Genomic DNA, 22,342 nt, shown 5'->3' on the forward strand with positions numbered 1-22,342 from the left:
TGACAACAAGTGAAAAGCTTCCCCTGATTGGTCCATGTGTAGATGGTGACGTAGATGCTTGCTGCAGCATTTTCAAAACAACAATGGCTGCCCTCGATGCAACAAGTGTAACAGTTAACGCTGAAACGATAAAACGAGCAATAAGTGAAGTTATTTCAGAGTTGGACTCAATTACAACAATTAAAAAGGAACAGGAGTATGCGCTAGCGGAGTTCATCGGCCGAAAAGACGTGTTTGTTTGCTGTTCTTCCGACTGGCTGAGAGATGTTTTGCTACGCTGATTGGTTAGAGGAGTCTGTCTGTCAAGGCAAGTACTCCCGCCCACATTTCAAGCTGCCAATAGGCCGAAGGCCAGACGTTATACTGGGGAAGGAATGAGTGAGTGAACGCAGTATGACGTCGGGCCCCGCCAGGCTACTGTTAAAGGGGAAGACCACCCATTTTCAATATTGAACTATGTCATTAATATACCTTAGAGGAGTTGTGTGGAAATAGAAAAAAAGTACAATGTGTGATGTCATCAAGTTGTACTTTACAATACAAACCCCAAAATCAATCCTCCAGTTCTAGGCAACACAGAAGGGGGGGAACTTTTTTTCTATTTCCACAAAACTCCTCTAAGGTATATTAATGATATAGTTCAATATTGAAAATGGGTGGTCTTCCCCTTTAAAGCACCGCCGGCAGGCCAATCTTGCTAAACTATTACTCCTACAATGTCCAACACAACTTAGTGTCGCCCCGGGGAATCAGGTCAACTAAGTACAGGTGAGCCATGAGAATAGGGTGGATCAAGTATAGGGTTTAGGTGGTTGAAAGACCCTAGTCTAGAGGGCGGGGGGGATTAGCACCTAATTATACCATGTCCACTGCTGTGTTCTGTTTGGAGCGGAGTGCAGGGACGTGCTGGCCATTGGGAAAAGCGGGACAACTCCCGAACGGCCGGTTCATTCCTGGCCGGTCCAGGCCGGCCATTAGGAAAAAAATAAAAATAAAATGTCGGCCTTCGTTCCATGTTGGGGGCTGGGTGGCCAACAAAGTAAATCGTCATTGTCGGGCAGAAACCTTGTATCTCCAAGTTTCAAATTTGTCAAATTTTTCGCAAAGCAAAGCCCTGTTCATCATACAAGGCAGTCGCACAAAAAACTATTCGAATATTCGAATAATCGAATATCAAAGTCACTATTCGACGTTGTTAACCGAAGTCGAATGTTTCTCTTTAAAAATATATAGTTTATAAAGCTTGGCTAGATATGAACTTGGAAGTCATAGAATGAGTTGTCAATGGTTCTCAAACCTTTTTAGGCCTTGACCCCCAAAATAAACATATTTGAACTGGGGACCCCCACCCTGACAAGCACTTGGAATTGTAGGTATTACATTTAATGTGACTCGGTTCCGCAGATAAATATTGTGAAAATAGCAGATCTACATGCTCACAACGCCTCGCAAAACGCGAGGCGTTGTGAGCATGTAGATCTGCTATTTTCACAATGTTAGCCTCTTGCTGACTTAATATTTGACAGTTTGGCCAGTCCTGTCGAATATTCGACTATTCGAAATTAGGGATGGTCCGATCAGGTTTTTTGGAACCGATCACCGAGCACCGATCACAAAAGTTTGATCACCCGATCCCGATCAATCACCGATCCGATCAAGTTATTATTTATATTTTCTAAATGTTAATGTTTTAACTTTATTTCATTAATTCACTCATGAATTCATTTAATATTTGCCTTATAGTTATTTACCAGCATTACTATGTATTTATTATCATAGCAGTAACTAATTATTCCTTCAGCACTTTGGAAATCAATACCCCAAAATGGCCTCAAGTGGGCATACTGAACGGCTGGTTGATCAGATGCACCGATCGGATCGGTGAATTTACCTTTTGATCTAAACCACCGATTATCGCCGATCATGCTTTGATCGGCCCGATCCGATCCATTGCCGATTGATCGGTAACATCTCTAATTCGAATACTTTGAGGTCGAATAATTCGAATACTAAAAATCACTATTCGTGAATGCCCTATAGCAGGCACGGAACTACGTTAGGCCAGGGCGGGCACTCGCCTGCCCTCGCGTAACGACTGCCTCTCCTCTGCGAGGCAGACTCTGTTGATGATTGTCATTTCGCCTGGATTTGGTATCAAACTCCCAAAACTCACCAGAACACAGGAAATTACATCTACTGTTGAATTGTTTGAACATAGTAGGGTAGGGGGTGTGGGAAGTGCATGCAGTAATATTGATACAGTGATATTCACTTAAGTGAATGGTTATTAGAACACATGGGTCTTACTAGGGCTGTCACAATTATGACAATCGTCTAATCGCAATTATTTGACATAATCGCGATTATTTTTCATAATCGTCATAATAGTTTCCATGTTAAAAAAGAAATCATAAGAAAAAGTCAAAAATTGTGGAAATAGCAGATCTACAAGCTCACAACGCATCACGACGCGTTGTGAGCTTGTAGATTGTCTATTTCCACTATCAATGTTCTTTTTTAAGTATAAAGTTGTCAAATATGTCATTTCTTTGTATATGTAGGTTACGTGTCATATCTGCCATGTGCAACTTCAAAGCCTCCAAGCCAAACAGAAATGTAATTGTCAACGACAAAAACACAATTAAATCGTGACAGCCCTAATGGTCTTACGTGGTCGTGTTATACGACCGCCATGTTTCAGGGCTAGGTCTTACATTGCTCCAGTTATCAAAGTGATTTCTGTATTCCATACTTTTTGTGTTTTAACCCCGCGGGTTGCTTTATACTCCTAAAGACTGTCTGCGCCTGCTATCCAGGCCATGGAGGGCAGACAGACTTCAAAATATCTGTTTTGGGTCTGGAGCTGTAAGTGTGTCATCTGCTCAAACACTTGCTGCTGTTCCACCATCATGCTGTTTGCTGTGTGTGTGTGTGTGTGTGTGTGTGTGTGTGTGTGTGTGTGTGTGTGTGTGTGTGTGTGTGTGTGTGTGTGTGTGTGTGCGTGCGTGCGTGCGTGCGTGCGTGCGTGCGTGCGTGCGTGCGTGCGTGCGTGCGTGCGTGCGTGCGCGTGCGTGTGCGTGCTGCTGAAGGGAACACCATGCAGAGCCCACAGACCAACCAAAACAAAACTCTCTAAGAGACCCCAAAAGGAATTCATGCTATCTTTCTCTTTCTCTTTTTTCTTGAATGAATTCCACTCCCTAATGATTAGTAAAGTTTGATATTGTTAGAGCGCACGCACGCACGCACACACACACACACACACACACACTCCCCCTCATGTGGAATTCGGAGAGAGAGAGAGCACTGCTCTCTCTATCTCTCTCCTTTTCTTGAACCCAGAGCTGCAAGCACTGTTGCCATGTCCGTTTATTATAAGCAACTTTGAGCTTGTAAATATTGGTAGTTGCGGATTCTTTTTTCAATATGGACCCCCAAATTAATATATGCAGCCTATTTGTCCCTAATCCCCATGAAGAGCAGGATATTAAACTTAACTAGAGATACTGTTCCTAAGAAACAGTGTGGGCTCGCATGAAACACCATGTATAGTGTGTGCCAGCGGCTACGTCATTGTAGTCCTTAGCGGCCATTTCTTGGGTCAAAAAGGTGTTTCAATTTTTTGATTGCATAGAACTAATGCTTTACTCCAATCAGAACACCTGTGTAAGGCTGTGTTTACCCAAGAAATGGCCGCTCTTAGAACTACATTTGGCACACCCTATGGGCACACAGATCTACCATTGGCTGCTCCTCATTGGCTAAGGGCCCTGCCTTTGTACTATCTGTCATTTTTTTGAGGAGAATAAACTTGACATATAAAGTTTTGGTATAACAAACTGGTCTCAGCTTTCAGCGAGCCCACAATAAAGCCATAAAAACAGGTCACGGCTCATAAAGGTTGGGAGACAGTGCTCTGTAGAGACAGTGTGTTTGATGTGTGATGTCTGACACCTGTCGGGACTCGTCAGCCAGGTGAGATGATTGGTTCGTCCGGCCTCCCATTGTTTAGTCAGCTGACCAACACACACACACACACACACACACACACACACACACACAAACACACACACACACACACACAGGGGGAATTAGAACACAGCCAACCCGCTCTTTTTTTCCTACGGTTGGATTGCTGTTGTGGCTCCGAATCTCCTCCCCTCCCCTCCCTGTGGCTATCCCTCCCCCCTCCCACTCCATCTCTGTCTGTCTGTCTGGCCCTGTGTGTGTGAGTGCGTGCGTGCGTGCACGCGTGTCTTGCCTGAAGTCTTGCATGTGTCTGGGTCTCCCAGCAGAAGGCTGTGGCTTATCGGGTCTCTCTGCACACACAGCACAGCGCTGAAGTGAAGCTCCCAGACAGACAGAGCCTCCCTGCAGGAGAGAAGAGAAGAGAAGAGGTGTGGACGCACATGGCAGCAAGCAGCAACGACTGACTCTCTACAGACCCTCTACAGACCTCTGTCTGTTCTGCAACGACTGACTCTACAGACCCTCTACAGCAAGAAGAGCTGAAGCAGAACTACTACTACTATTACAACTTCTACAACAATTACTACTACTACAACTACAAGAACTACTTCTTCTACTACTACTACTACTACGGAGTAAAGTGGGACCTGACACTGGATTGGTGATCTGTAACAGCTGCAGCCACAGTCAGCAGCCAAGATAGATTGAATTGAGAGAGAGAGAGAGAGAGAGAGAGAGAGAGAGAGAGAGAGAGGGGAAAAAACAAAAACCCTGGTTTGGAACAAAAGCAGCAGCGGCAGAGACGGCAGTGGTCTGCGTTGGATTGGGTCGGGTTGGGTTTGGAGATCAGATATCAGATCTCAGTGCAGGATGAGGACTGTCCTGCTGGCCCTGCTGTGCTGCACCGTGCTGCTGTTGCCCAGAGGAGGGCACAGCGCCCCCGGGGGGCTGCTCTCCTCGCTGCAGGCTGGAGGGGCTCAGGGAGAGGCCGGAGCCAGAGACCCCCACCAGGGAGAGGAGGAGGGGGACGCGGTGGCTCAGGACGTCCCGGCCGGAGGTGATGGATCGTGGCTGGACGCAGACTCTCTCCTGGTAAAGGAGGAGGAGGTGGAGGGGGCTTCCCCCCTGGCAGGTAAAGACAGGACACACATGACATGAGGAAGGTGTTTGGTTGGTTGGTTGATGTAAACCAGGGGTCTTCAAGAGGGGGTCCGGGACACCTAGGGGGTCCTCAGAGTTACTACAGGAGGTCCTCCAAATCTTTGTGACTTTTTTATATTAAGCACTTATATAAAAAAGCGTCCAAGTTTTGCGGTTCAAGTGGTTAAATATCTGAAAACACGAATTGACATGAATCCAAAATACACTGATGATTGTGCTGTCAAACGATTAAACTATACAAGTATGAGTAACTGGAGTCAGTCTGCTGCGCAGATGGGCGCAGATGGGTCTTCGAATGGGCGTAGCGTGATGGGCGTGGGAAAAGCTGCCACGAGCCTATAGCCAGCAGCTCGCCGTTCGGCTCCCACTCCCACTCTCGCAGTTTCTACCGTAATTACACTACTTAATGCGCAGCGAATTTTGGACGGGGGTCGGGGGCTCATTTTACCGGGGGTCCGCTCACTATCCCGACGGGCCGCTGTTCCGACTAGCGTCGGCAGGTTAGTTACTGAGGTACGGTTACTGAGGTTAAGTTTAGGGTTAGGGATAGAGTTAGGGGGTTAGTTTTAGTGTCGGCGACGAGTGGCACGCGTGCCGTGGACCACCTCCAGGGACCCCTGGCTATATAACAGGGGGACATGCGGATATATAGAGAGAGAACCAGGGACACGGGACGGCCGCCGTTCCACTCCTATCCGAAGTGGGCTGCAGAGGCGGCGGTCCTCCGCAGCGGCGCGACCACATTTGCGTCCCCCGGAGCGATGGTCCCCGGGCGCCGTCCGTGAGCCACCCCGTTAGAAGGGTCTTTTTTACGGCTACACAGGGTGTAGCGCGGCGCCGCCAGGGGGTACCCGGAGCTCCGCGATACCGCCAGGTGTCCCCGGAGGGCGGAGGTGGTCCGCGATACGTGCCACTCAGCCGTCCCACTCCGATGCTCCAAAGTCGGATAGTAGTGGAACGGCTGCCGCCCCGTGCCCCTGGTTCTCTACTCTCTATATATCCCCATATCCCCTGCCCTCGCCAGGGCAGGGGTACCTGGAGGCAGTCCGCGGCCGAGACCCCAAACCCAAAGACGGATGCGAGTGGAGCGGCGAGCCGCTGGTTCTCTCTCTCTCCCAACACTATCGAAGACCTTTCCCACACAAGTAACTCCCATTCGACACAAGTAACTCCCTCTCCCACACGTAACTCCCAATCTGCGCAGCAGCACAGAATCCGCCGCCATCTTTAACCTCCAGTTACTCCTGTCTCAAACTATATGGAATCTATGAAAAGGTTGTGGGGGTCCCTGCTTCCTTTCTCTCAACTAAGGGGTCTGTGGGCTGAAAACGTTGAAGACCCCTGTGTTAGAGTGTCATTATTTACATGATGTTCTGGATTTAATGTTTGTAAGTACAGTACATTTTGTTGTATGAGAGAGAGGTAGAGGGGGAGAGAGAGAAACACACTCATACACACGTACACACACACTCACACACAACACACACACACACACACACACACACACACACACACACACACACACACACACAAACACATTTACTTAGCAGATTTTAGGGTTTTTACATTGACTCATCTGAGTGACTCATGAAACTCAGCTCAATTCAAGTCATATACAGCATTCATGACATCATGCCATACGAGAGGTTAGAGTGGCCTAGGTCAGACACACACTCATTCATTCTCTGACAAGACCAGAAAGGATTAGTCAGTCCAGATGTTGACCTGTGTGTCTATACCAGTGGCGTCCGTTCAGAAAAAGCTAAGGTATGGCAACATGGGAAGGCGTGCGTGCAAGACACCAGTCATGTTGCCATATAGACAACATGCCTGGCCACGCCCCCTACTTCCGACCGGAAGCCCTTTTTTGGGCTTGATCATAGCGCGATTTCCTGTTTACGTTCATCTGATCTGATTCTCCTCTTAACTAATGAGACGGGATTGTTTTACTTTGTAATTTTACTTTGTAACTTATGTTAACAATGTCACTTAATGGCAACACTCATCCACTCTGCTGATAAATAAATGAGTTGTGACGATACACACCCGTTCTGCCGTCATTCAATGTTATGAGTTGGAGGGAAAAAAAAGAGATCTCAATTGAAACAATGCCATAGGCTTTCTTGGGCGTATGCTTTTAGTTGACCTTGTACTAGTGTACTGTCATGAAACTACCTTTTTTCATATGCAAACTTCTTAAAAAATAACGCTATTTAAATTGTTTCAAAAGCTTTATACCCTGTATATATATATAAAATGTCACAATGCGACATAGCTTTTTACACAATGCTGTACTCCCTCCAACTGCAGAACGCTGGTTGATCATGTCAAACGTCATCTTCTCCATTCTCCACTCTTCTGGGATGTCACCATGAAGTCACAGTTGGCTTGTGTTGTGTGATATGCATTAATGTTTTTACAAATAGGCCTGTCAACAACTCAACCCACTCCAGAATAGACATAATACACATTAGCCCACCTATTATGTGCATCCTATGCTGTGTTCATTTCACTATATCACTGTAAATCATCGATTTAATCCTAATCAAGGCAATATAAATATCCATTCATATTTAATGCTCATTTAATCATTAAATCCTAAACTGTCACGTCAAAACAATGAATACATTTGGCTTTAATAGATACAAAAACAAACTGGATTAATTGAAAATGACAAGTGTTTAAAAGCATTCCTTCAAAGCATCATTGGGAACATTCCTTATCTCAATAACACAATATACAGTACAACATTTGAAACCCTCAACAGTTAAAAAAAAAGGCATGGACAAGTCAAAGAAAAGTGTGTATAAATATTTTATTGCAATAAATATGATGAGGAGATCTCGACCCTCACATCTGGCTTCATTGGTCCTGCATGGACGTACAGTACAGGTCTGAAAGACAGAAAACAATTGCATTCACAGATACAACACAACAGCGAAGAGCTTTTATTTCAATTATAATCAATGTTGTGTTGTCACAAGTGAAAATAACTTTTACTTAGTTGTAACAAGAGTAGTAGTCACCATACAGTAAAAGATCGTAGCTAACAATGCTAATTAGCTAGCATGAGAGTTTTACCTTGTTGTTGTTGTTGTTGTTGTTGTTGTTGTTGTTGTTGTGAGTCGTGCTGCTTCTCTGGGGAGTTTGCTGAGTTTAGGATATGTTAAGGATGTCATCAATACTATTAACTGGTGTAGATAGAATAAAAACATCGAAGATAGCGGTGGCTTGCATATCAAGAGACCATGACCGCACCGCACCATCTAGCTGACAGCTGGAAAAAAAAAACTCCGTTGGTTTAACCCTTTCAGTTCATTGTCATAATCTTTTACTGCAGCGCTGGGCAGTGTTGCCAAAATTTGTGAGAGAAATAAGCGAAACAAGCCAACTCTTGCAATATAAATAAGCAAAAAAACAAGATAGTTTAGGTAAATAAATTGACTTGGCAACACGTTTATATGCATGCCTGACAGAGAGAACCCGGAAGTTCTCTTTCGACTTGGGGGCGGGGCCTCCCTCCTGCAATCGGCCAGGAATGTTGTCTATACTTTAGCAACAGGCATGATACATTTATTTTAAGAAGTATTTTTTCCCAGTTTCTTGGGCTGGATATGGCAGCCTAGAATGGTTGTTCAAGTGCAGCTAAACTTGACATGTTAGTAAACCTGCCACAATAATGCATTGCACCTGTGCAGCTGACCTGTGGAACCTGGGAATAAACCATTCTGTCAAGATGGGGAGAATACAAGTGTGGAGAATATAATTATAATACCTTGTTATTACCATTTTGTAAAATTTTGCTGTAATTTAACAACATAATAACCAGCACAGATAGACAAAGAGACATTCATGGATTTATATTTAAAAGGCAGCTGCATACCCCTGCCATACCCAATTGACGCCCCTGGTCTATACGCTGCCACATCTGGGGGCCAACAGGTGAGGGGAGGGAGGTTGGCACGGGTCACAGAAACGCACGCACGCACGCACGCACGCACGCACGCACGCACACACACACACACACACACACACACACACACACACACACACACACACACACACACACACTCTGCAATGGAAACACAGTCTTTCACCAGACGTCACAGTCTGCTAGAAGGCTAGTATGTCACTTTTCACAGTAAAAGCTTGTATGTCACTTTTCACAGTAAAGTAGTTATCATTTAGACAGATCTACAAGCTCACAACACGTCGCGATACCAAGCGGCGTGAGCTCGTAGATCGGCTATTTCCGCTGAACTTTTGTGCGACGCTGCTCTGCGACCATGTATGGGCGTTCATTTATGACAGGAGAAACAATCAAAAGTTTGAATGTGGAGATACAAGGTTTCTGCCCGACAGCTGTGGAGAGAGTGATCTTCCAGACTTTTCCATTGAGTGTGTGTGTGTGTGTGTGTGTGTGTGTGTGTGTGTGTGCGTGTGCGTGTGCGTGTGCGTGCGTGTGTGTGTGTGTGTGTGTGTGTGTGTGTGTGCGTGCTGATTCCAGCCTACATTCACTGCACTGGAATGGACTAGTGGAAGAAGCTGATCATTATTAACCACATGGACCCACTGTTCCATTTGTTTAAAAAAAAGAAAAAGCGATTATGTTTATTTACCCCCGTGCTGGAAAACTCATCAATAATGTTATAAAAAAGATGTATGTTTTATTAAGATAAAGCTCTGTAGGAGTGTCTGTCTGACTGCCTGTCTGATTGTCTGATTGTCTGTTTTTCCGGAGCCAATCTCATAAACCGCCAAATGTCTACTAGTAGACCTGACTTTGGTCACTGCTAGGCAGGTTTGTGAACTGTCCACAGCCCTCCTCTGAGACACAGAGGGGCCTTTTCCACAGGGGTTGAACCGGTTCACTTCTTTTTTCCCACCTAATTATATTTCCACTGAAAATGAACTGCTTCAGAGCCCTGACAGTTGGTTCTGAACTGGAACCAAACGGTTCCGTGTAAGCACCAAGGTTCCATGAATCTAGAACGCAACCAGTTCTAGAACCAAAGTTGTTTTGGTGGAAAGGGGGCTCAGAGTGAGTAGACGGAAATGAATATTATAATGAGCATTATAATGAAGTAGGAATGAAATAGTGAATATTATAACGAGCATTATTGCGACCGAAGGTCGCAGTATACCGTGAGAAATGACGCAGCTTGTCTCCGTCTCTGTCTGTCAGTCAGTCAGTACAGATTTTTACAGTCTATGGTTCTATGGGTTTGTCGCTCTGACATCATGCTCTGATGTCACTGTTCAGGGCAACCACACTTAACAGAATGGGTTTGCCGCTCTGACATCACGCTCTGGCTTGATGTCCCTTTTATGCCCATATATTTTATGCCCATATATAGTCGACAATGTGATGTCAGAACATGGCATTCCCAGATCACACTTGCAAATGAATTACGTCCTTGTCCGTTTTATGCCCAATATGGAGATCCCTGTCCCAATGTCATCAATATCAAGGGCATATCTGGGAATGCCCATTTGGTAATGCCCATATATGGGCATGTTCTGACATCACATTGTTGGCCAGATGGTCAAGAGTTGGCCGCATGTCGCCCTGAGGCGTCTTACTAGTAATGAAGTAGGAATGAAATAGAGAATATTATAATGAGCATTATACTGAAATAGTGAATATCATAATGAGCATTATAATGAAGTAGGAATGAACGCAGCCAGACCAGACACTTCTCATTTTCATGCTGCGTTGCGGTGAAAGGCATTATGGGTAATTTGCTGTGAAAAGTCTCTGAAAGTCGGCTCCATAGTAGACTTGGTAAAGTGGGAGGATCGGTGTTGATCAAGTTCACAAGTATTTGGTCTCTACTTGGTCAGATGCCAACTTGAGGATTGGAACTAGCCTTACATTAAGACATCTCACCGAGACTTCCGCATTGTGAGGTTGGGGCGACGGTAGGAGAGTCTTACAGACATTGTCATACACCCCTGCTGGATGGTCGGCAAAACTGGAATAGCGGCTCTACGCATGCACAAATGCGAAATATAGGACATCGGAGTAGTTCTGCCAACTGTTTGCGATTAAGTTGGAAGCCTTGTTGTTGCGGAAGTCTCGGTAGGGATATCTTAATGCAAGGCTAGATTGGAACAGTATTTTGTCATTCTGTCCTGTTTCTTAGATTACTATTTCTATGCATTTGATGTATTGACGATATTACCTTAATTATTGTAAGTCGCTCTGGATTCAGAGAGTCTGCTAAATGTTTAAATTGTAAATTGTACTTGGTCACCGACTGATGACGTTCACAAGTTGGCGAGGACGGGACTCGGGAGTACAGACAGGAACGGGTGTTGAGAATCGTCTTAAGCCCCTATCAGAGTCCAAGGTGAAGAGCATATCACCGCAAATGTTAGGTGTAAAGCTATCCACCTAAAGTGAGAAAATAAGTGGAGGCCATCATAGTCAGTCACGGTGAAGTCCTATTCACCGTGACTGACTGGTCTAGATCGACCAATCAGTGAACGGGGTGATGGGCCGTTCTGTCTGAAAGTAAAAACAGAGAGATGTGTCGGGACTCGTGGTGGATATCTCTTCACTGCGAGTAATGACGTAATGTTGTAGTTTTATGACTTAAAAAGACTACACCGCGGTGGATAGCTTATCACCGTGGTGCCGACTCTGATAGGGGCTTCAACGTGTCTCCTCTGTCTCCCAGGCAGGGTGAGGAGAGCGCCGGAGGAAGAAGGCAAGAAGAAGAAGAAGGACAAGAAGAAGAACAAAGAGCCCAAAGACCCCAACGCCACCAAGAAGCCCAAGACCGACAAGAAGAACAAGAAGAACAAGGAGAAGACGAGGACCACCACCTCACCTCCCACCACCACAGGTAGGATTAGTGACGGAGCTTGTTAATTTCTATTGATAATGAGCACCTCATCGATCCTGCTTATTGAGCTGGGCTTTTATCCAGCCCACCAGGGGCGTCACAAGGGGTAGGAAAGTGGGACTGAGTTACTGGGGCCCAAGGTGGAGAGGGGCCCTAATAACTTTGTCTATTGAAAAATAGCAGATATACAAGCTCGCAGCGCGGCACCGAGTGCCGCGCTGCGAGCTTGTAGATCTGCTATTTTTGAAAAGTTGTGAAAATGTGTGAAAATCTTTGAATATATGTATTTTTTTAAGCGAACATTTCGAACTCAAATTTTGCTTCTGGGGGTCCCTGGAACTAAATATTTTGAGATCGGGGTCCGTGGCCAAATACATATCATCTTGGGGGTCCTTGACATAGGTTTCTTGCACACATTTTCACGATTTTCCAAAAATAGCAGATCTACAAGCTCGCAGCGCGGCACTCGGTGCCGCGCTGTGAGCTTGTATATCTGCTATTTTTCAATAGTTAACATTCATGGGGGGCCCGCAGTGAATCCTTGTACCCAGGGCCCAGAATTTGGTGTGACGCCCCTGCAGCCCACTATTGAGTGTTTTCTAATGTTTTGTGGAAAGATGTGAGATGGCAAATTCAGAACAGAACTGGTATATTTTTTAATGGCCAGTTGTTGTGACTGTGACTTTGTGGCTGACCACCATCTATGAAGATGACAACTGACAAAAGTAACAAATATAATCATTAAATATCATCATTAAAACAATTATTCATTAGTGTGCAATAAGAGTTAAATGGCTTTATATTATGAATAGTACTGTAAACATTTCTTGATCGCCTCTTGTCTTGATTGTTTAAACATGACATCATGGGCCGCTATGTTCGATAACAGGCTTGATAAGCCCAAAGCTTATTGATACCAGTTACTCAATCAATCTGTTATCGGGTTATCGAGCTACCCTTGTTTAGGGCTCCATCCATCGGTAGAACCACCACCCACTTCCACTACACCTCCTACTACCACAGATAAAAACCTTCTTCAGGGAGAGGCTCTGAGCCACTCTGCTACTGACCTTCTGTCTGTCTGTCTGTCTGTCTGTCTGTCTGTCTGTCTGTCTGTCTGTCTGTCTGTCTGTCTGTCTGTCTCTTCAGAGCCCCCCACGGAACCCCCCACTGAACCTGAGCCCTATCCAGACTACCCTTACCCTGAGGGTGGTGGTGAGTGACACACACACACACACACACACACACACACACACACACACACACACACACACACACACACACACACACACACACAAAGACATGCACATGTCACGCACACACGCACACTCCAGTGTTCTGCAGTGATGATCTTGCGTGAGTTACAGTGATGTAGGCTATATTGTATTAGAGCTCGACCCATGCCAGATTTTTGGGTTCGATCCAGATTCCAGATCCACCAATTACTGTTATGTTTTGACCCATATGTGGTTCTAATCAATTTGAAAAAAATGAAAATAAAATACATTTCAATAGACTTCATATTTGAAAATATTTCATGTATCAGCAAATATCAAACAAATAGCCGATCTATAAGCAGATCTGCTATTTTCAGAGTGCAACGACTGAGCGCAACCAAACATAAAATTACTTGTCTTTTATTTCTAATGGATCTCTTCTCCACTGGTCCCTCCCTAACAGTCTAGTTCTTATTTAATGAGGAAATTGTCAATATATTGGTCTTATAGTTTTAGCCACCGTTGCTTAGTTTTTATTCTGTTTTCGTCAGCGAAGAAAGGGCAGTCGACAAACATCTTTCGTTGTAGTTTTAGTCGACGGAATCGACACTAATCCTCCGCCTCCAGGCACGTATACACATAGACATCAAAGGGGGCTTGAGCCGCTGCCCTTTTATCCGTCTGTAAAAAGTGCCCTCTCCAGACCATGAATGTAGTTTTTACTATGGTGAAAGAAATGCAAATGCCCCCTTTCCATGCCATACCTGAAGCCTGAAGGCAGAATTAAAGAGAATTGCCTTGTCCAAACTCTCCCTCTCTGCCCTCTCTGTGTAGAAATCCATGCCGTTACGCCACATCTCCAGTATTGACTTGATAACCCTTAGTTCAGTGTGGTATCAAGCACCGGAAATAGCCGACGACCAAGCTCACACCGCGTCTCAGCGCGACGCGTGAGGTCTTGGAGGTCTGCTATTTTCAATATTTTCACCAGAAGGCCCTTTTCTAAATGTCAGCCCCTGCCTCTCCAACATTCTCTGTCTCCTCTTTATCGTGTACAGAGGATGACTACTGGAAGCCAGAGGAGGAGGAAGGGGCGGGGCCTCAGCCGGGGGCGGACGACGACTACTGGAAGGGCTACGACTATGAGTCACCAACAGAGGCTCCGCCCAGATCCACCTCCACCACACCTCCACCCACCAAGGTTAGAACCTCCACCACACCTCCACCCACCAAGGTTAGAACAGTTTGAGTTTTTTAGTTTTAGCTAAAGGCCATTCCATACCAGGGGTGGATCTAGGTTTCTACTAGCCTCGCACGGCCATCCCGAGTATCACCAATGTGCTTCCTTTCTCTGGGTGTCCCTCCCATCGAGTCTCTTTATGAGAACTTAGGTTCTCAATTTCCAATCAAATGGCTGCATTTGGAGCGACCCGCCTCACACTACTCCTGATTGGTCGAGTGGCTGCCGCAGCTCTCACATTTTGAAAACAAACATGGCGGCCCCCATGCCCTGACGTGAGTTTACAAATCGCAAATAAAAGCTGTATTAAGCGAAATCTTATCTGAAATGAACGGCATCTCATAACTTAAAAATTAACAACAGTTTGCACCTTTGGAATTTCTGTCTGGAAAAGACGTATTTGCTGTTCTGCCGACGATGTTTTGATGCGCTGATGACTACGGACTGGACCTGTCAGTCAAAGTGAGTAACTACGTCATTGTAAAGCGTTGTCTATGGAGGACTCCCAGACTCTCCCCTGGGACTCGGAGAGTCTGGCTGTTGCGAGGCTAGGTTTCTACTACATTGGGGGCTTAGCCCATGCTCCCTCCTGAGGCTGCTTTGGGCGAATTCTGTGACATATGCTCACCAATTATCCACTCCTGGCTCCTCAGTCCAGTTTTCTTTCCAAAATCCCATTTTCATGTAAAAGCTCTAGAAATATTGCTATTGCACAGAACATTCTCCTTAAAGTAGGACTGTCATCTAAAGGGGTACTGTCACTTTAAAAAGTCATCTTAAAATATTAGTTAATATGCTTATGATGTCATTGTGAGAATGCGCTAATTATAAGATAAAACATTGGTAGCTATACACCTCCACATCATCAGCGCTCACACCCTAGGTGGGGTTGGCGATAGGGCCTTTCTGTGTGGAGTTTGCATGTTCTCCCCGTGTCTCCTAGGGTAGATACCCCTCACAAAAACATGCAGTAATCCTGGTCTCTATACTGCCTCCCCCTGGCCAGCCGGGGCGCCTGATGGAGGGGAAAGGAACTGGTTGGAATAACGTGTTCCTTCCACGCGCTACGTCCATACCAGGGAAATCCCTCCTGTCAGGTGAAAAGAAACAACTTGGACTACTCATGCATTGAAGGAAGCATGAGGTCAGTCCGTTGTCTCCCCAGGCGCAGCAGAGGGAGAGCAGAGCCCAGGATTACAAAGCTTAGGCAACTGGCACTGGGTGAAAAAATGGGTTACAAAATCGTGGGATAAAAATTATAGGTAAAAAAAAAAAAAGAACCGGACCTTTCCGACAAAAGGTTCGTTTTCGGAGAGAGTATGGACAGGCCTTTCGTTTTAGTTGTTTTCTTCTAATTTGGTTAGTTTTAATTCGCCCCCCCCCCCCCCCCAGGCCCCGGACACCGAGGCCCCCCCCTACGATGACTACAACTGGACCCCGGAGGGGGAGGGGCCACGGCCCGCCGCCCCCGTGACCGACGCCCCCAGCTACGACGACTATTACGACCAGCAGAAGAGCACGGAGCCCCCGCCCAGCTCCCCCCCGCCCAGCTCCCCCCCGGCCCCGGGAGCCACCGACTACGACGACTACTGGAGGGGGGTGGAGCCCACGCCGCCGGCCCCCGAGGTGGACGGGAAGGCCGACACGGACGATGGAGAATACTGGGACGCCAAATGTACGTATGACGCCATGTTAGAGATTACTGGGACGCCAAATGTACGTATGACGCCATGTTAGAGATTACTGGGACGCCAAATGTATGTATGACGCCATGTTAGAGATTACTGGGATGCCAAATGTACGTATGACTCCATGTTAGAGATTACTGGGACGCCAAATGTGCGTATGACTCCATGTTAGAGATTACTGGGACGCCAAATGTATGTATGACTCCATGTTAGAGATTACTGGGACGCCAAATGTGCGTATGACTCCATGTTAGAGATTACTGGGACGCCAAATGTGCGTATGACTCCATGTTAGCAGATTACTGGGACGCCAAATGTGCGTATGACACCATGTTAGGAGATTACTGGGACGCCAAATGTACGTATAACGCCATGTTAGGAGATTACTGGGACGCCAAATGTACGTATAACGCCATGTTAGGAGATTACTGGGACGCCAAATGTATGTATAACACCCTACAGAAACAGGATATAGGCTCCTTCCTGCCGCAATCAATCAATCAATGAATCAATCAATGAATCAATCAATCAATCAATCAATCAATCAATCTGTTCTCTCCATTCCTGTAGATGAAGTGCCAGAAAACCTTCCCTTTCCCGACGGTAAAGAGGTCACAGAGGTCAAAGAGGTCAGCCCTGAAATAGAAATAGAGACTGTAACAGGTAAGTAACTACTCTATACTAATAATAATAATGTAATGTAATGTTATAATAGAAACCATAACAGGCACTCTGAACCTGCTCCCCGAGCGCCGTAGAATCCATTGGCTGCTCACTGCTCCTAGTTGTTATAGGATGGGTAAATGACATCACTGCTCCTAGTTGTTATAGGATGGGTAAATGCACCCTATTCACGCCCCGCCGACTCAGCAACTTCCTGGTGCTGACGTCACGCTTTGAAGGGGAAACCCTGCTCAAAGCCCATAGAGTTAACACAGAAATCCCAAATGTAATGCAATTTCAGAATAGTACGGCTAGCATGATCAAGAACACAAGATAATGGCAAAAAAAGGCAAAAAGCATTATAATTTACTTTACCGTTCGAAATAATGATTTGTTGGCTTTAAGTCCAGCGATTTATGTGTTAACTCTATGGGCTTTTAGCAGGGTTTCCCCTTCAAAGCTGACCAGGAAGTTGCTGTGAAATTTGCTGAGTGGGCGGGGCGTGAATAGAGTCGATTACATCACAGCTCCTTGTTGTTATAGGATGGGTAAATTACATCACAGCTGCTAGTTGTTATAGGATGGTTAAATGACATCACTGCTTGTTATAGGATGGGTAAATTACATCACTTCTGCTTCTGTGGCATAGTTTTCTACTTTTTCTGTTTTGTATGCATCTATGGAGTTAACATTACTCTAATTGACCCCCAGGCGTGCTTATAATGTTTTGTAATGTGTCTATGGAGTCAACATTACTCTAATAGAACCCCAGGCGTGGCTATAATATGCAAATATGTCTTCCCTGTGTATTTTTGGTTTCTTCCATGTTTTCGTGGGGGAAAGAATCGCGGCACCCCGTCATTAACAACTGCTAAAAGCTGTTTTCCCTATAGACTCATACTGTACGCTACTGTGCATAATGAAATATCCATCTGAGGGTGGAACTGTACGAGTAGAGTTCATATTTAATCACTTCAGCAGCAGCACATGGAACACAGTAAATGTTTCTATGAGCTAAGCTGCCCTAGTTTTTAACTAGCGTGGCTGAGCCTGCTCCCACACACCGTCAACACAGACAGCCGTCGCGGTTTCACTCTGAGAGCATAATTTAACCCCCCCCCCCCCTCCCCCCCTGTCATCAGGGCAACCTAAACCCTGTTATAATAAGCGTATAACTTCTTGTAAATGTGAATTAAAACATTTAACTGCCGTACATTTAGTGACACTGCTGCTGCATGCGACGGCAGAGTTTATGTACGCCGCTCGGCTAAACAGCGGTCGTCCGTCGGGGCCACGGTCGCTGGAAGAATGGAGGCGGCGCTAACGCGTTGTTGGAGCGTTATTTGGACAGCTTGGATGAGTTCAAGACCTATAATCTCCCTAAACGTCTGCAGAGAGAGAGAGAGAGATCTGGGGGGGGGGGGGGGGGGGGGGCAGAGCGTTTGAGGAGGGGGGGGGGGGGGGGGGGGCAGAGTGTTTGAGGAGTGCATGCATGAGTCACCTAACTTTGATTGTGTGTGTGTGTGTGTGTGTGTGTGTGTGTGTGTGTGTGTGTGTGTGTGTGTGTGTGTGTGTGTGTGTGTGTGTGTGTGTGTGTGTGTGTGTGTGTGTGTGTGTGTGTGTGTGTGCGTGCGTGCGTGCGTGCGTGCGTGCGTGCGTGCGTGCGTGCGTGCGTGCGTGCGTGCGTGCGTGCGTGCGTGCGTGTGCATGCGTGTTTTTCCGTTTTACTTTTGCAGACCGGTCTAATTTTTCATTTTCGCCGCTGATGTTTGCCATTCGGAAGGAATGCTCCTCGGTCGCGCTCAAGATGTTACGAAAGAAAAGACCCCATCTGATTCTGATCAGAGGAGTTTAGTTATTAGCATCCAAAGTAGATATCTTTATCTGGTGTTATGCAAGCCTGCGTCGTCTCAGGCCAAAGAAAACTCCAAAGGACAAATACGTTTTTATTTCCCCCCCCCCTTTTTTTTTTACAGTATGCATTTGTCAGTGATGGGAGACGTAGCGGTACTCAAAATATTAAAATGACAAAACTAAAAGTACTCTATGCTGAATGTCCCATTTCACATGTTCTTTCAAAACGTTGAAAGGATTCGTCAATCTTTTGAAAATAGCAGATCTGCAAGCTCACGACAATGCTGTATGTTGTGATGCGACGGGTTGTAGGCTATGTTTGTAGATTGGCTGGATACAGCATGAAGGCCTTTAATGGGTTAATGTATGTTGTGTACTAGTAATAATTTAAATCTACAAACTAGTAAAGTTTTCAAATAAATAATTAAAGTGGAGTCAAAAGTACCATATTTGCCTACATTTGAGGTATAGAGCAGTAGAAGTATTGAAGAATGGAAGTAGGCCTGCTCAAGTTAAGTAAAAAGGACCTAAAAATGGCATTGTAGCCTACTTACTTTCCACCATACCGTACATGACTGTTGGTGAGTAGACTTTGGGGTGATCTAAACCAGTGAGCTTAGAAAACTTTAGTGACTTTAGAAATGCTTGTTTAATATATAGCCTAAATGCCTTGATGGGCTGGCTCCCCCTCCTCTTATGGAATTCATCCATAAGTGGAGGAACATGGACGTGGTACCAGATCAGTATCCAGGGGAGACTGTGAAATTGATTTCAGAAAGACTACCTTTAGTCAAAACGTACTCTCTATGGATGCCAATACTGGAAGCACCTCCCTCCCGCTATTAGAGAGATCCCCACATATGGTGCTTTCAAAGGGCAGTTGAATCAGTGGCTAAAACACTCACATAAGTATGTAAAGGGCAGATTTTTTAGGGAATTAATCGTCCAGGTTAGTCTTTTCAGTGTTGTTTTTAACTTCCATGACTCTTGCACAAAGCATTTGTTTGTTTTTAGTTTTATGTCCTGAGGACAACGGATGGAATTATCCTTAGCTAACTCCTGCTGGTTTACACTGAGATCTTGTGTTTATGTTCTTGTGCAACACATCAATATTTCTGTCTGTGTTCATGAACTGGCACTGTCCTGTCTAAATAAACGAATAAAGTAAAGTAAAGTGGGTCTCAAACTCTTTCAGGTCAACGACCCCCACATTGCCCATGGACCCCCATAAGAGATTTGTACAGCCATGGCAGCGATTCTCTACCATTTTAATATCAAGGACCCCCAGTCTGATTGCATCAGCCCAGGGACCCCCATTTGATACCATTCTGATCTCTGGGACTCACAATCTACACTGTAGAATCATCAGTGTTTATTTAACTCTTATGGAACCAAATAGACCCTAACGGGTCTCTTTGGTTCCATGACTCATGGTTGTGAGCAGTGACTCATCATGTGTTGTGTTCTTTTCTCCAGACATGGCCACGCCCCCTCCTCCTGATGAGAACACCTGGTATGATGACTATGACTATGAGCAGAGTACGTATGTGCGCGCGTGCACACACACACACACACACACACACACACACACACACACACACACACACACACACACACACACACGCACAGGATCATTTTCACTAGATCTACTCAGCCTATCTGCAAGCTCACAACTTGTGACGAGTCGTGCACTTGCATTTTGCAACTTGCAGTTTCAGCCATATGTGATCAGATCAGGGCTTCATGTTAGGGCTATATGGACAACATTTTTCAATATCGATACGATATACGATATTACCGTACACATTTCATATTTAATATTTTAAGTGAAAACTAAGCATTATTCAAAAAGCAGCATAATACCAAGTCAATATCACTCTAGATTTGAATTGCTATTGGGTTCCCAGTCCCACACTTTTCAAAGTGTAGCAAAATGCAACGATATGGCCGACGCATCACCCATATCTTGCCTTTTGCGATACTGCTATTGATAACGATACGATACTGATATATTACAGCACTAGTTCATGTGGTTGAGATTCTTCTTTTGGCTAATCCCCATTGATTGATTGATTGATTGATTGATTGATGGATGGTTTCCGCAGGGAGGAAAGAAGATGAGGAGGAGAGACAGAGACTGGAGAAAGAACGACAGGCAAAAACAGAGAGGGACGAGAGAGGTGAGATGAGACGTCATGACGTCATCATGGCTTCTATGCTTCATGTGTTTTAGGTCACGGAACCACAACATCTAAAAAGATGTTGTTACAAGGAGGATTTGTGTGTTTTCAGAATTATTTGAATTTGAAAATATACAAGTTGTGTATTAACTAAAGCCCTTTGCACACAGACACGTTTTTCTCGCACGGAAAAAACGGACGATTCCATTTTTTTGAGCGGTGGTAAACCGCTCCATAGAGTGGCTGTGCGTGTGTCTTTAGCCACTTTTCCTCAGCGTTGTGCCATAGCAATGTGTTTTCCTCAGCGTTTTGCCATAGCAATATGTGTGTGTGTGTGTAGCCATATTACATCACCAATTACATCCTAGACCTATATCCTAGTCTTTTTCCTCAGCGTTTTGCCATATCAATGTTTGTGTGTGTGTAGCCTGTATTACATCACCAATTACCAATTGAAGACGTTATGCAAGCACGACCACCGCTCACTTCACATTGGGTGTGATTTTTTAAAGAAAACAATTATTCTCTATATGACCAGCTCCGAATTTGCCATGCGGCAGGTGGCTGCGGCCGTGCGTTTTTTTCCCGATCGAACCCAGTTCGATTCGTGCGTCTTGTCGCATGCGGTAAAAACTCATCGACTCCTTTTATGACTCCTCTTGGGATCCGCAGCATGGATTCCTCACAGCCTTGCACACCAAATACAATGTGTTTTAATCATGCAGCAAACGGAACGAAACGCAACGGTCCTGTGTGCAAAGCCCTTAATTTCAAGTAGAAGATAAAATAATTCAAACGTTAATAACTGTGTATTTTTAAACTGTTCCTCGTTTTACTGGGGACATAAATCTACAAAAGTTATCAAACAATTGTAGTGGAGTAAAAAGTATAATATTTGCTTCTGAGATGTAATGGAGTAGAAATAAAAGTACTGAAGATTGGAAGTACTCCAGTAAAGTAAAAATCACACCTAGTGTGAAGTGAGCAATGCTATTTATGAGTTCATTTCATTAAGCGTCCCGCTGGCCAATCACAGCGCGTCCTGTGAAACTTGGACAAATGGAACCCTGGGCATACGATAAACTTTGAGCCTTTTGTGCCAAGATGTAGGCCAGATGTAGGCCATATCTAGGCCAGATGTAGGCCATATCTAGGCCAGATGTAGGCCACATCTAGGCCATATCTAGGCCAGATGTAGGCCATATCTAGGCCAGATGTAGGCCATATCTAGGCCAGATGTAGGCCATATCTAGGCCAGATGTAGGCCACATCTAGGCCATATCTAGGCCAGATGTAGGCCATATCTAGGCCAGATGTAGGCCATATCTAGGTCATATCTAGACCAGATGTAGGCCAGATGTAGGCCATATCTAGGCCTGATGTAGGCCATATCTAGGCCAGATGTAGGCCATATCTAGGCCAGATGTAGGCCATATCTAGGCCGGATGTAGGCCATATCTAGGCCGGATGTAGGCCATATCTAGGCCGGATGATATCTAGGCAGGATGTAGGCCATATC

General features: G+C 45.3%; 1 protein-coding gene across 1 annotated transcript in view; it reads left to right on the forward strand.

Moving 5' to 3' along the window:
• Positions 1-4,751: 4,751 nt before the first annotated feature.
• Positions 4,752-22,342, forward strand: part of aebp1b (AE binding protein 1b) — a 75,668-nt gene continuing 58,077 nt past the window's right edge. Inside the window, exons 1-8 of the mRNA XM_080739515.1 lie at positions 4,752-5,101; positions 11,814-11,981; positions 13,131-13,196; positions 14,257-14,399; positions 15,831-16,113; positions 16,697-16,789; positions 20,120-20,182; positions 20,749-20,823. Coding sequence (XP_080595641.1) covers positions 4,840-5,101; positions 11,814-11,981; positions 13,131-13,196; positions 14,257-14,399; positions 15,831-16,113; positions 16,697-16,789; positions 20,120-20,182; positions 20,749-20,823 — 1,153 coding nt within the window. The 5' untranslated portion in view covers positions 4,752-4,839. The remainder of the gene's footprint in view (positions 5,102-11,813; positions 11,982-13,130; positions 13,197-14,256; positions 14,400-15,830; positions 16,114-16,696; positions 16,790-20,119; positions 20,183-20,748; positions 20,824-22,342) is intronic.

The sequence above is a fragment of the Nannobrachium achirus genome, assembly GCF_963921795.1.
Source record: "Nannobrachium achirus genome assembly, chromosome: 12".
NCBI lineage: Eukaryota > Metazoa > Chordata > Actinopteri > Myctophiformes > Myctophidae > Nannobrachium > Nannobrachium achirus.